General features: G+C 52.9%; 2 protein-coding genes across 5 annotated transcripts; one reads left to right on the top strand and one right to left on the bottom strand.

Annotated features, from left to right (window-relative positions):
• Positions 1-66: 66 nt before the first annotated feature.
• zgc:65997 (uncharacterized protein LOC794398 homolog) lies at positions 67-3908 on the bottom strand. Its single transcript, XM_053875751.1, has 4 exons — positions 3568-3908; positions 3200-3377; positions 2977-3071; positions 67-1885 (listed from the first exon to the last, which is right to left on the bottom strand). Exons 1-4 carry the CDS (start codon positions 3889-3891, stop codon positions 1694-1696), a joined length of 789 nt encoding a protein of 262 aa, XP_053731726.1. The 5' UTR covers positions 3892-3908; the 3' UTR covers positions 67-1693.
• Positions 3909-4186: 278 nt separating this feature from the next.
• On the top strand, positions 4187-10123 carry nphp1 (nephronophthisis 1). Of its 4 annotated transcripts, none has more exons than XM_053875750.1 (20): positions 4187-4658; positions 4922-4977; positions 5049-5109; positions 5220-5353; positions 5663-5831; positions 6001-6102; positions 6167-6291; positions 6359-6407; positions 6471-6558; positions 6646-6740; positions 6809-6937; positions 6996-7070; positions 7181-7291; positions 7433-7515; positions 7723-7799; positions 7871-7970; positions 8039-8151; positions 8216-8289; positions 8357-8401; positions 8475-10123. In XM_053875750.1, the coding sequence occupies exons 1-20, from the start codon at positions 4593-4595 to the stop codon at positions 8751-8753; spliced, it is 2031 nt and encodes a 676-aa protein (XP_053731725.1). In that variant the 5' UTR covers positions 4187-4592; the 3' UTR covers positions 8754-10123. The 4 variants fall into 4 exon arrangements, with proteins under 4 accessions (XP_053731725.1, XP_053731723.1, XP_053731722.1 ...); XM_053875748.1 differs by having other exon boundaries at positions 4187-4766; XM_053875747.1 differs by having other exon boundaries at positions 7181-7515.
• The last annotated feature ends 3698 nt before the right edge of the window (positions 10124-13821 follow it).

Here is a 13821-nt window from a genome sequence, read left to right as displayed (position 1 = left end):
GAAGGTTCAGTCTCATAAACATGCGCAATATATACAGCTTTACTTTCATCTGTTTATATTGTGGTACTACCTAAAATCTACTATGTATATTTATTCACATTGATTACTTAACAGACATTTCTTGGAAGACTAGGGGAAAAGTGGGAAGGAAATTCTTCACGCTGCTCCCTTTCAATCTCTGTCTAATGAATAAGAATAAATGGGAACCGGACATATTACAGTTATGGCATCATTGCTAGTAATAACAGCGTTGTTAATCATGACTGTCTCAACAGACTGAAGTGTATTTTCTAACAATATTTTTGAAGGTAGAAAACAGTGCCTCACACAACGTCATCATTCTACTTCCTAAATATGAGGGCAGGAGTACAGAATATTTCAGTCAGAAACCAGTTTAAAACTAGCGACCGATTCATCACATATTGAAAATATCTCTAGACGTTTGCGGCATTGAACAGTTGGGATCAGATCCAAAGGTCAAGCAGCACCAGAAGAGCCAGATGATGAAAACAACATGAAAAACCTTGAACTAAATGGGGGAACTGTGTGAGATTTCAGAGACCTGTGTGGTTACAGATCAAGCAATACCCATTGTTAAACAGTTTCAGCCGGAGCATGGTCTGAGGAGCGGCCGCAGCACTTCAGTCAGAAAGCTCCATACACAGAAGCCCCGATCCAAGTCCTGGAGAAGATCCCTCGGGAGGAATCAAATAGTGAAAAAAGATGAGGCTTTAACAACATTTGTCGTTCATTTTCTGCAGTCTCTTCATCTGTCTCACTACGCGCTGTGTCATGGCAGCTGTGTGAGGCTAGCGCCCTCTGCTGTATTGAATAAGACCACATCCATAAAGAGTAGTAATATTAGTTGAACAACCAAACCAAATGGCAGTGCGGATGAAGATGAGGAGTAGGGCCGACATGTATGCGCTGTCCCAGTGCCTTTCTAGTTTTGGCTACGATTCTGGACGCAGACCTCCACTGGTTAATGACAGCGATTCCACTGATCATTTCACATTTGATTTTGTTTGATGTTCTGCTCAGAAATTGAAAAAACTTGGAACAAAGATCAACCGGAACACGTAGTATCAAAGGCAAAGGAAATGTAGTCAGGGTTCTCAATGATCTGTGACCTTAGAGGTTCCGGGCTTCAGGACTTGAAGTGAGTCAGTCTCATCATTTCACCTCCAGCGTGTCGACTGATGCTAATCACAAGCCCTTAACTGGATTGAGCTCAAGCCAATTAGTCCCATCCACTCAGGTCCAGTAGTAAACAAACAATCGGAGTGACACCGTGTGGATCAGCTGCCGGCTCGTGGCCTGCAGGGGGTCAGGTGAGGCCGCTGGGCTGGAGATGGCTGTGGGGGTCTGAGCTTGTGTCACCCTCCACTCATGTCATGCAGTGATCCCTCAGCATCATGGAGGCCCACAGATCTGAGGGAGAGCCAGCGAGGTGGAGGTGCAACACCAAGCGGAGCCGACACAGAGCAGAGGAAAGCTGTGAAACATCTTCAGCCTCGGCATCAATGCAACTCAAGCAGCGTCACACAGAGCAGAGCCAGAGCAGAGCTTCACCTCCCGCTGTGGAGACGGACATCTATCCGTCATGACCACACTGTCTCGCACATGTGACTCGGGAGCAAGACTCGTCAGAACACTTTATTGCCGTGTCGTTCGTACAGGGTCCGGGCACGGCCTACCAGGGGAGCTCCGCCCCGTCCCAGCTGAAAGCCTTTCCGCTCCTGTCCAGGTTCAGGCCCTCAATGATCCTCATCAGACAGTCCACCGAGTGTTGGGCGCTGAAGAGCTTGTCCTTGGGGACGTTCCTGTGATAAGGCCGAGAGAGATCCGTGTCGACGGTTCCTGGGTGCAGCGAGACACACACCACCTGGGGAGCAGACACTTCAGACGGGCTGATCCAGCGAGAGAAGCAAGAGAAAGAATGCAACGGGGAATATTAAAAAGAAACACATTTTCATGTGTGACATTGGACACACACAACAATCCCTCTCATCCTCAAGTTTACCTGATGCGTTACTGCAGTGGGGATCAGGACATCCATCTTCTGCTTTTGTCGTTTCCTGTTGTGCTCACCATACCGAGGGAGCCTGTGCTCACCCCACACCTATCTTCCTCATCCTCCCCTCAGAGCTTGTCTTCAGGCGCCTCCCTGCGAGTCGTCCCTCAGTCTCGATTTAAATCTGGGGCTGACAGAGCCTGTCAGGGCTCCTCGTCTCTGGGACCCTCTGCCAGAATGCAACGTGTACCTCCACCTTTAAAACCTTTTTTTACGGGCCTGCATTTGTGTCACACCGTCTCAGCTTCACTGAGAGTTTGGCCGTTTGGCCACCTTTGTCCAAACATTCTTCGCTGCTCTGCCTGTCTAACACTTTGTCAACAGTGTTCTATAAAGTGCTATAGAGATGAAACTTTTACAACTAAACCATTACAGTATAGTTGGAAAAAGTTTGATCTACCTCCCTTCTTCACCTTCCAACTTTTCAAGCGAGATGATAATGATGGTCATCATGGCAGTAGGGTCGCTTTGAAGGTAGCTCGCGGGATAGGACAGCAGGGCGACAACATTTCAATTCAACGCTAAACGTTGACGCTTTTTGCTGCCATTGTGCGGTGTTCCAAAGTGATGCCAGTTGAAGCACTAGCGCCCACTGACAAGTCAAGACGCTGCTTCTAGACTCGGACACAGCACCAGGATGAGGGGAAAAACGTTCACACTAGCAGATGTTTTATGGCACAACTGCATGATTCGTAATGATGAAGATAGTGAAAAGATAGTGAATGTAAGGTCCAATTATTGCATGTGGTTTTAACAGGCAAACAATGAAAATGTGTGGAAATATAACAACATCGTAAAAACATAAACAAGAAACTCTGGTGTAAAACTACTCATGTTTAGAAAAAGAACACACGGCTTCCCGTTGCCACATCTAAAAACAACATTATGCCGCTGGCACGTACCTTGGGGCGACTGCGACTCAGTTCTATTGACAGATTCCTTGTGGCCATGTTGAGAGCCGCTTTAGACATTCTGTAGCTGTACCACCCGCCCAGACCTGACGGCACCAGACCCAAAGACATGGCTCTGTATTAGCAAACTTCCATACACAAACATGTGAAATGAGATTCAGCACCAGAGCAACGTAGTAGGAGTTCACGCTCCAGCTTCACCTCTCTGACCTACCGTTGTCTCCGATGGATCCCACTTTGGCAGTGATGTTCACGATGACGCCACTGTGTTGCTTGGCCTTGTCTTGCGGCTGCTGACCAAAGCCTCCGCTGCCCTTCAGCAGCAGTGGAGCGAAGTACTTGGCCATGACAAGGGGACCCACCGTGTTGGTCGTCAGTGTGGAGAGGATTCCCTGCAGAAAACACACAGACATCAGGTCGGCTCGACTTGAAACACTGTGTTTATTCAGTCTATCAAGTAGAAAGACCGGAGCGTTTCGTGTTCAACTTCAGCCGAAGGTGGACCGATTCCAGTTGTAGTACAATGTCTTTATTTGACCGTGAAAAAGACAAAGTGTAATGACGCCCGGTCGTGACATGCACCTGAGCTGACACGTCCCGGAGACTTGTTTCTCCTCTCCCTGAGGGATGAAGCATCGCCGAGGAGTTGACCATCAGATCCAACCGCCCGAAGCTCTCCTTCACCCGCTGCGCCGCCTGGCGGATGTCCTCCTCCCGAGTCACGTCGAGCCCGAGAACGGTCACTCTTCCAGCGTGCTGCCCGGCCAAACCCCGCAGCTCCGACGCCCCGTCGGGGTTTCGACACGTCGCGATGACATTGGCCGGTTTACACCTCAAAATATGTCTGCAGAATTCGAGCCCCAGCCCTCTGCTGGCGCCCTGGATGAGCGCGACGGGGGCGGCCATGACACTTCTGTCACACGCCTCCCTGCCGGAGGTGAATGAGGAGTATGGTGCGTTCAGGCTCCTGGATAACGTAGGAGTGACTGTGACGTCAGGGAAGAAGATTCCTGGAACGCCTCATCTAATGCAGACAAAACTGGAAATGCATAATTTCTGGCACCCAGCCAATGCACTGCACGTGAATACCTTTTCAAACTACCTCATGTATTTAAAATGTACAATGACATGTGTTTTCAACGAGGAAGCAGCGAAGGCGGCACGTTTCACAACACACCGAGCGCCCTCTGTAGGTCAGCGAGACGAAGTGTGAATTCCTGTCTGACTCGGGACACTTCACAAGTCATTCATAGCACACACTTCTCGCTCTGAAGTGCATTAGTTAGCTGCAACACAATGCTCATGTTAAACTGCGGGACCTCCGGCACACGAGATGGCGCTATTGTCAAAGTGGTCTGTTTGTAAGACGCCAGGCTCGTTGGTGTTGAGAAGTGTAGATAGTTTGCTTGCTTTTCACAAATGAAGCAAATGTTTGTTTTTTTTTTGCGGTTAAGAAATGCAACTCACTCTGTCGACTAGGGAGTGACGAGTTGTTCTCGAAGCGACAAAGAAGCTCGCGGTTGCCTGGCAACAAGCGACGGCAGCGTCTGTCACTCGGCGAAGCTAGCGGCTAGCTGGAGGAGCAGCGAGACACGGCCGAGGAGAACATGCCTTTCAAAAGGAGGGGGCCGCTGCAGTCGTTACAGAGGGACGTGGACGCCATCAAACGACAGGTTTGCCAACGACTACTGTCCAATAAAGTCTACTTCCTGGGAAAACGACTGTGTTTACGTCTCACAACATCTCACGTCAAGTGCGGACGTCGGCTGTTTTGGAGCGAGGTCCGGTGGTTTTGTCATTTGAGCCGGAAAACGGGCGGTAGCTGTAGCCTGTGTTGACAAACGAATGACCGAGTGTATCAATGAGAATTGACCGTGATTCAGTTCCTGTGAAACTACGTTGAAACGATCCTGATCTGCTCTTTTCTGATACTCAGGTTGACAATCTGTTGAAAGAAGTTCGAGTTAAAACCACGGAGGAGACACTTCAGAGGTATGAAACTGTGTCTGTTTTGCACGGCTCATCTCACTGTTTGAGTGACTTATATGATTTTGTCTCAACAGATGTCAAGAACTTATAATGTCAGCAGAGAAAGCGCTGAAGACGCTGAACACACTGACGAAGGTTTGCGCTCTCCACTTGTAGAAGCTTGAGTACTTTTACCTAAGGAATCCCTGTCTGATGTGACTGCAATATTCCCAACACGTGGTTCAACTGAGTTTGTTCCTCATCAGGCAGATGAGTCTGCACCAGTGGGCAGTTATGATCAGAGGAAACAAGAGCAGGAGAAGCGACTGCGGCACATTTGTGAGATACTAAACCACCTGTCTCTGGAACTGTCGCCGCCTGGACCAAGCAAAGCAACCGGGTCAGTACTTTAATACTCCACGCCATGTACTAGTACTTGTACATGAAGTAACGATGGGTAGATAATCATTGAGGTTGGCATTATTTTATCTCCATTTTATTTCCCTCCATTTCGGCACCTGCATCATTTCTTCCCGTTTCCTCTAAACAATTGTAATAAAAGTTTATCATTTAGTTGGGTGTTCTGTATCCCTGCTCTTCACCTGTCACCTGCTTGTGTAACTCCATTGATCCGTAACTTTAAAACCCATACATTTACTCAGCTGTCCATGCAAAGGATCTGTGTTCTAGCTTTTCTGTTTTCATTTAGAGATTCCTCAAAGGACTCCAGTGAAGATGCTGGTGGTGATGAAGAGGAGGAGGAGGAGGAGGAGGAGGAGGAAGAGGAGAGTTCTGTCGTGTCACTGGTCTCCCAGCTTCCTGTCTACACAGTCCTGAGTGAGTTCAAGGGAGAGCAGGACGGAGATCTGTCGGTTCAGGTGACACAGCTTCACTCACTTTGCTTTTTCGACGCCATGATGGAAATAATGTTTGACTTTCATTCACTCCAAAATGTAATTGATGCCTTGCTGAAAGACGTCAGGGAAAACGGGAAGCCAGACTGCGACAGTCAGCCACACTGACAGTCATTCTGTTGTGCTGCTTCAGAAGGGGGAGGTGTTGAGGATAATCAGGAAAACGGGCGACGGCTGGTGGCTGGCTCAGAACCCCAGCGGAGACAAGGGAGTTGTGCCCAGAACCTATTTAAAGGTAAAGACCGTGCTGTGATAGGACTCAGGCTTGAGAGCACGTCAGTCCAAGACCTGTGTTTCAGACGTGTTCTGGTGCCAGTGAGGATGATGAGGAGGAGGAGGAGGAGGATGATGATGACGAGGATGATGTAGAGGAGGAGGCGTCTGAGGAGGAAGAGGACGAAGAAGAGGCTGAGGACAGGAAGAGGTCCGTCTGTGTGACTGCTCTGCTTGAACTGTCTGACTTCAGCCATTAACATGTGGATGGTCCACAGTGAAGCTGCGTCGTCCAACTGGTCGACGGTCAGGAAAGCGCTGACGGAGGTGAAGCCACTCTTGCCTTCTCACAGGTGGTTCTGCTGGAGCCTTTACATGTCTGTCTGACAGATCGATGCCACCGATGTCCTCTCTGCCATGGGTGCCATTCCGTCGGGATTCAGACCGTCAACTCTGAACAAACTGCTGCAGGAGGAAGGTGAGTGGCTCCTCTGTTGTCGACTGTAGAGAGGGCCTGCCGCCTCCTGGGCCAGAGTGGCACGTGTTGCTGTGAACGCTTTCTCAGGCCTCAGATACAGAGCGAGTCATTACATCCAGCCGCAGCTCAGCCAGTCACAGCTCTCCTTCAGCGACCTCTTCCTGGAGCCGGACTCCGGCCGGGTGAGTGCCCTCAGTCAGTCAGTCAGACAGACAGTGTGTCGGCGGGTGCTGACTCTGCTCCGGCCCAGGTCCGTCCGCGCCAGGTCCGGACCTGCGTCTGCTTCACGCTGTGGGGCTGCAGGATGATCCCCACTCCAGGAGTCGGGGTGCAGGTCCTGAGCAGACACATCCGTTTCTGTGCTTTCGATGGAACTCAGGTGAGAACAGTGAAGCCCAGCACCGTCTGCTGGTCACTGACGCCGAGCTGTGGCCCAGGTGCTGAGCAACATCCACACCGTCAGAGCCACCTACAGCCCCAAGAGTCCGAAGACGTGGACCTTCTCTCCTCGGGTAAAGACTGTGGACGGCCTGTCCCTGTGCTGTAGGACACTTTCTTCTTGTTTTGGTTCTCCTTCCCCCCTGCCTGCACTCTTCTCTTCATCCCTCTCTTACTTCTGCAGGTGGCTGGAATCCTCCCCACCCTCCTGGATGGCGACTGCTTCCTGCGCTGCAGCTCCTCGTCTCCGGATCTGGGCCTCCTGTTTGAGCTGGGGGTCTCGTTCATCCGAAATGTAAGGACACCCACACGTCTCTGTTTCCACGCACCCGAAGCATCTAAGAGTAAGAATGAGGGGACATGCTGGGATGACGTCAGTGTGGGGTGCAGAAGCGTGGTTTCTCAGCACGTTCCAAGTTCCTGCCGTGTGTGTCAGTCGACAGGTGAGCGAGGAGACCTGAGCTGTGGATGGACCTTCCTCAAACTGACCGATGATGCTGGGAATCCACTTCCAAACAGGTGCAGTCGGGAAAGCGTTGAAAGCCTCAGTGCTTTGGTGGCTGCATCAGAGTGCACTTAATGGGAGCTTTTCTTCGTGGCGCTCATCAGTACTAGACTCCTGCCTCCTAGATGTGATAACAGCGGCGCCGCTCAGGCATTACATGCGACTGGCTTCATGAGCTAAGGCACGCTTGTCTGGCCCGATTGTAACGTTGGTGCTTGCAGGACGTACGAGCTGCAGGTGAATGGAGGAACTCCGTACGAGAAGGACGTGGGCGTGGACACGGCTCACGCCCGAGACTGTAAGGCCGGCCTCACCTGAGGAGATGGTTGTGAAGGCGTGCGGTGTCTGACCGTGGCCGTGTGTCGGCAGCTCCAGCCTCCGTCTTCCATCAGATGCTTCAGAGCCGCCGGCAGCCCAAGCTGATCCTGAAGCTGAGATCGGTGAAGAGCCAGACCCGAGCGCAGCTCAGGTGCCGGCCACACGCACTCAGATGTGGGTGGCTCAAGGCTCGACTGACCCGCTGCTGCTGTCTCCCAGCCTGCTGCCGGACACCCTGCTGCACTGCCTGAGCTGCGTCCCGCTGCTGGCGCTGCACCGGCAACTCCTGGCCGACGCGCTGCTCATGGACCGCCCCACCATGCAGAACGCTGGTAACACCGCCGACACTGCCCTCACACGCTGACACGGTCACTCAGCCTGCGGCCCGTGTCTCAGATCTGATCTCCAGTCCCGTGCTGTCCACCTTCCCGCTGCTGCTGGAGCAGTCCGACCTGCTGGACGCGGTCAGGGTGGGTGTCTCTTTGAAACCCTTGGTTTCTGTGCTGCATTGTTCACTCTGGCGCCACCTGTCTGCAGAGCGCCTGGCTGGAGGCTGAGACGCACATGAGCAGAGCACAGAAGGTGTGTGTCGTGGGTCCTTCCTGTCGCCTGTAGAGGGCACTGCTAACATGCTGCTCATTCCTGTCACGTCCAGCGAGACCCGTCCTACCTGAAGCAGGAGTTCACCAAAGTCTACATGTCGTCCGGCTACTTCCTCCTCCGCTCGTCCTCGCTGGTGCCGTACCGCTGGGCCGACCCGCCCAGCGAGGAGCAGCGGGCCCGGGTCATCTTCGCCGCCCTGGACGCCCTCAAGCACTGGCAGGAGGCCACCAGCCAGTCGGGAGGCCCAGAGATCTTCGCTGACCTCACGCATCAGCATGTGGCTTTTGACATCAGCGAGTTGAGCTTCGACCTGCTGCGAGTGGCCCGGTAGCTCCGCCCCCTTTCCACCCCGCCATCTTTCACCAGGAGAATGAAGGAATGCCAACAGATGTGACTTTTTTTTTTTATCTCCTGCCGAAGTTTATAAGTCTCTTTGTGATTCATTAATAAACTCATCAGGCTCAAGTTTCCCACTCGAATATAAGAGTCAAACTGTTGACCTTCCAACCCAGTGAGAAGACGAGAGTCACTTGGTTCTAAATGGGAAAACTGGGATCTCAGGACAGAAGATGAGCGTCGGGAGCGTCCGCCCTCTGCTGCTGCGTTCTCCACTGTGAGGCCGTGCAGATGGGTGGTCCTTGGTCATAATCCAGAGCCAATGTTCCCTTCTTCAAATTTGTCATGTGACGTGGATTTGTGTTGCGATCATTTACAAACACTGGTTTCTCGATGGGACTTTTTTGACCCAGCAGCACCACTGGCTTCCTGGAGCGTGGAAACGTCCTCCCCAGGTCCTGGTCCTGGTCCAGGTGTGAGGCCTCCACAGTGCTGGGCAGCTTCACTGGGTTCCTGGGCAGAGGGTTCCAGACCGTGACGGTGCTCCACGCACACAGTGTCTTCTTGGCAGCATCTGAAGATCAGAAGAATTTGACATCTCTCCAACACATAAACAGATGGACGGAAGGAAAGCAGCTCTTAACAAGGCCTTCTTTAGATCCACAGATGACCATGCAAACAGGAAAAATGCGTCGGACAGACTGACAGCCTGAATGTTTTGATTCAAGGGCCAGAAGACAGGTGCTCGGCTCTGCCTCTCAGGCTGTGCGGCCTGAGGTGATGGGCTTGTGAGGGGTGGTGGGGGGTCTGGTCTGGATCCTCTGCACCGGTGTCTGCCAACCCCATGGCCTGGGTCATGTTCGCCTCACATGACGGTGACCATAATCCAGTTGTTTCTGTCCTGATTGTGCTGCTTCCTGTGCACGGAGCATAAATGGCTGCTCATCTCCGCCCTGATGGGATCAGTCAGAGGACGCTCATGTCCCGGAGGCAGGTCAGGTGAAGGCCGCCTTCCTGGAGATCCTGCTGAGCTTCTCCTGGGGAATGGCGCTGGCCTCGTGTCACAAACATCCTCAGGTCAGCTCAGGCCCTTCACTGTCCCGGGCCCAGTTCCAGACAGTCAAATCATCATCCCATCAAACCCCATCTTCATGGCAGCAGGAAACTGGAACTGGCTGCAAAAGAACCTGCTCCCTTCAGACTGAAGAGGATCAGATCTGACTTGATGGATTTCAGAAGACACCACTACACTGCATTAAAAATAAATGAATCAATGAAAAACATGTATCCAAATGTAAATTATTGACATTGCTTTAGCTAAAAAATGCATGTGATGTAAGATACTATTAAGCCAAAAATAAAGACTAAACACACCTGACAGAAAACACAGAACTTGCCATCATTGATATTGTAGTTTGAACGTCGGGAGGTAATGCACTGTGCGCGTGCGTGTGTGTGTGTGTGTGTGTGTGCAGGAGGCGGGCTACCACTTCCTGGCGACAGTCTTCTACTTGAGTGCGTCAGTGGTCCTGGCCGACATCACTGTTCAACTAGGGACATTCATCTATTACGCACCTCAGTTGGCTCATGTGACTCCACAGGTGCTGTCACACGTGGCCACGCTCCTCTACCTTCTCCACGCCATGTTCTCCGCCAAGAGATGGAGACCAGCCTGAAGTCTCCACAGGAGCCCACGTGAGCATTGCTCAATATCACAACATTCATCGGTCGAGGCTGATCAAGTGTTGCTTGAACTCCCGGCTTCGTTTAGGACGTCATTGTGCTGCGCATGCGCTCACCTGATCATGAAATAAAAAAATCCCAAACACATTCTCCGCACCAACCAAGGGGGGGCGCTCTGGAAACATGAGGCTGAGGCGGCTCACCAACACCAGACATGAGCCGCACCAAGGCGTTAAAGCACCTTGGATGAGGGAAAACCACTCTTCCTGATTTTCTTGACATTGATTTGTCTGTTTGAGCTGCACAACACGTGTTTAAGCACCCACCTGCCCGCCATGACTTCATCTCCGCGGATCTTCAGTGGCCACGTTCCTGGTGGCTGATCCTATCAATGCCGTGCTTTTGTTCAATAAATGTGAAGCAGGGAATTCAAAAACAAAGTCACGCACTGCTCCCAGAATCCACACAGTTGACCTCTTTCTGATGCTGGTGCTTCAGTTATCGTTTCTTTTTCTCATAAAATAGTTTCAGTTGTTTTTGGCGGTTGGTTCGTTGTAGGTTTAAAGTTTTCCACACACAAGGTGTTGACCTTTGAACCCAGGGAGAAGATAAGAGTCTAGACCCAAAACCCTGCAGCAGAAGACGTCACGTCCTCCACGGAGTCTGGTCCTGGTCTCAGAGGTCCTCGCTTCATGGGTCCTGGTGGCGCTGGAGGCCCATCTCCCCACTCCTCAGAGTCCATGACCGAGACCTGGACCTGCTGAGATCGTTCCAGACTGATGCTCTTGGCGCTGTGGTCTGACCGGTTACAGACCTCTGCACTGTGACGCTGCCCCCCTTATCAGAGCCAGCTAATATTTAATAAACCTCCGTCATGCTGTCAGATCGGCATCTTGATGTGCCGCTCCTGTGAGCAGAGAGCAGGGATCTGTCCTTTGTCCAGATGCAGGACTCATTGGCAGCTGTCCTTCCATGTCCCCGCAGCAGAAGCGGACCCACCCGACCCCTGCCGCTCCCTCTGCGGGTGGTGAAGCCACGGGAGCGCGCCCCAACCCCAGGCCCGGCTCCAGGGTGGGGCCACGTCACGGTCCTGACCTGTTTGTCACGGGAGACCAGGCCCCAGACAGCACACTGTAGGTCTCAGGACCGCAGTAAGAAGTCTCTCTTGTTGGAGGGACCGGGTGGCCTGGGAAAGCCTTGGTGTCCCCCAGATGAGCTGGAGGAGTCTGGGCATCCCTGCGCTGGACCCAGTGAGCGGGGACATGGTCTCCAGGACTCCAGGGGGCGGGGGGGGGGCAGCAGGGTTTTCAGGTAAAGGACTTTGGAGGGAATTTGAAGTGCCATAAAGGAGTCACGCCCGGACGTGACTCACATCAGGGCGCGTTCCAAATGGCCACTCATGAACAACATGTGGACTGGACTCATTGGAACCAGTCAAACCAATGTGAGCGCGGAGGCAGACCAGGGTGCCCAGAGTCTGGCCCGCGGGCCAGTCGTGGTCTTCACCTCTGGAGCAGCACAGTGGAGTCCGTGAATCCAAGTGAACCTGAGACATGAGATCAGAGTCAGGAGCCTCAGCAGGAACCCAGGCCAATCCTGGCCTTCACGCTGGAGTACGCCGCCATTGTTGAGCGACTGGCGGCTCAAGACTGAACAAACATCCGCCGCGTATCTCTGAATGTATTCTGGCCCCGGGCCAAGTATCACTTAAGCTTTGTTTACATGCTGCTCAAGTGTTTTCTGTCCTCTCATTTCTGCGCTCGCTGAAGCGAGTCAGGGCCTCCACCCCTTAGTTCAACACCACTCACAACTCTGTGTGTGTGTGTGTGTGTGGGCGGGGCCACGCTTAATCTTTAGCTGGCTTTTTATAGCGCCTATAAATGCAGAGGGAGGGCGACCAGCACGCCCTCATTCCTCCGAGTTCTCCACCTTTTATTGGACCGGCAGGGCCATTTACGGAAAAGTGTTAAGGGCTTAACAAGCGTCCGCATCATGGGGCGCACATGTCGCACAAGACTTTGGTGAGGAAGGCCAACCGTCCCACGCTGCTCGGTCCACACTTCCTCAAATCACCTGGGTGCCGAGCTTCTAGATCAGTTTGGTGACCCTCCAGGGGCTTGGGACCCACCCGGAGGGTCTGCACACAAACAGCCTCTGCTCCGTGCCTGGTGCTTCAGATGTGAACGCTCGCTCACACTCACAGGTTTGTCACACCGCCTTTGTGAGGACCTCCCGAAAACCTAACCAACCACCAACACGTGGCCTGAAGCAGGACTCCAAACTGAGACCCAGTTAGTTCAAAGTCTTCACCCTCAAACTCAGGCTGAACCTCCAAAGTCCCCACATTGGCATCAGGTCCTCACAAGGACAGTGTTTGTCAAGGATTGGTCCCCATAAGTGAGGAGCAACCCCCCCCCCAACACACACACACACACACACAGAGTTTGTCTCTGGTAAGTTTCCAACAGTGATTCCTGTCCGACCACATTCCTGCAGGGTGAATGTGTCACCTGACCCGGGTGAAAACTCGGACCCCGGTCAGGTCTCTGTCAGAGCCGATGACGTCACCCGGCCAAGGTCTGATGCCAACCTGAGCGCGGCCTTGTGTGGTGTCCATGGAAGAGACCTGGTCCTCGACCAGAACACAACAGACGGCGAGCTTGTGGACGGGCAGGGCGTGTGTGTTGGTTCCCGCAGGCTGGTGAACGGTCAGCCCTGAGCGTCAGTCACGCCGGAGGCAGAGCTTGGGCCGACCTCTGAAGGTTCAGGATCAGGTGGAAGGGGCTTCAGTCCAAGCCGTGCTGCTGCAGAGCGGTGTCTGACAGGAGCTCCTCTCCATCTGCTTCACTGTCCTGTTGTATTCTTTCACCAAGCCCCTCCCTCAGCATCTGTGACCTGGACTGATGCTGAAGCTCTCGAGTCACAGTCGCCAGGCGCGACAGTGCTGTGGGGTGGCGGGTGCTTCATGTGAGTGCGGGGCCCTTCCGTCCACCGCAGGCTTCTGAGCCTGTTGTTCCCTTGTTGTGCTGCAGTCATGATGTCGTCACTGTTGTCCAAGGGCGGGGCCCCGTCATTTATCATCTCTCGACGTTTCATTTTGATGTGTCTTGTGTGTGTGCGTGTGTGTGTGTGGTTCAGACCTGCGTGGAGCCGAAGCTCTAGATTCACAGCAGGGACAGTGTTGGACCTAGCATGTTGGAGATGGAGGGGACCAACCATGAGGTTGATGGAGGAGGAGCTGGTGTGACAGGAGACGCCAGAAGAAGTTGAAATCCTCTCAGTCTTCTCAGAAACATGAGCCTCCTGCTCCCCTCTGCGGTGCAGGCAGGAGCTTCAGTGGCGCTGCGCTGCGTGTCGAGTGTGACGGGAGGAAGTGGCCC

The sequence above is a fragment of the Synchiropus splendidus genome, chromosome 9 (genome assembly GCF_027744825.2).
Source record: "Synchiropus splendidus isolate RoL2022-P1 chromosome 9, RoL_Sspl_1.0, whole genome shotgun sequence".
In the NCBI taxonomy this organism is placed as follows: domain Eukaryota; kingdom Metazoa; phylum Chordata; class Actinopteri; order Syngnathiformes; family Callionymidae; genus Synchiropus; species Synchiropus splendidus.
The sequence above is the reverse complement of the archived record's forward strand: the minus strand, read 5'-3'. Positions and strand labels throughout refer to the sequence as shown.

What these genes read in the sequence shown, in the direction of transcription:
- nphp1 (XM_053875746.1), top strand. Translation starts at nt 4,593, where the DNA reads ATGCCTTTCAAAAGGAGGGGGCCGCTGCAGTCGTTACAGAGGGACGTG. An exon ending in CAAACTGCTGCAGGAGGAAG is followed by an intron (nt 6,559 to 6,645) that starts GTGAGTGGCTCC and finishes ACGCTTTCTCAG; the next exon opens with GCCTCAGATACAGAGCGAGT. An exon ending in ACATGAGCAGAGCACAGAAG is followed by an intron (nt 8,402 to 8,474) that starts GTGTGTGTCGTG and finishes TGTCACGTCCAG; the next exon opens with CGAGACCCGTCCTACCTGAA.
- zgc:65997 (XM_053875751.1), bottom strand. Translation starts at nt 3,891, where the DNA reads ATGGCCGCCCCCGTCGCGCTCATCCAGGGCGCCAGCAGAGGGCTGGGG. An exon ending in TCCGGGACGTGTCAGCTCAG is followed by an intron (nt 3,378 to 3,567) that starts GTGCATGTCACG and finishes TGTTTTCTGCAG; the next exon opens with GGAATCCTCTCCACACTGAC. An exon ending in GGGATCCATCGGAGACAACG is followed by an intron (nt 3,072 to 3,199) that starts GTAGGTCAGAGA and finishes TGGTGCCGTCAG; the next exon opens with GTCTGGGCGGGTGGTACAGC.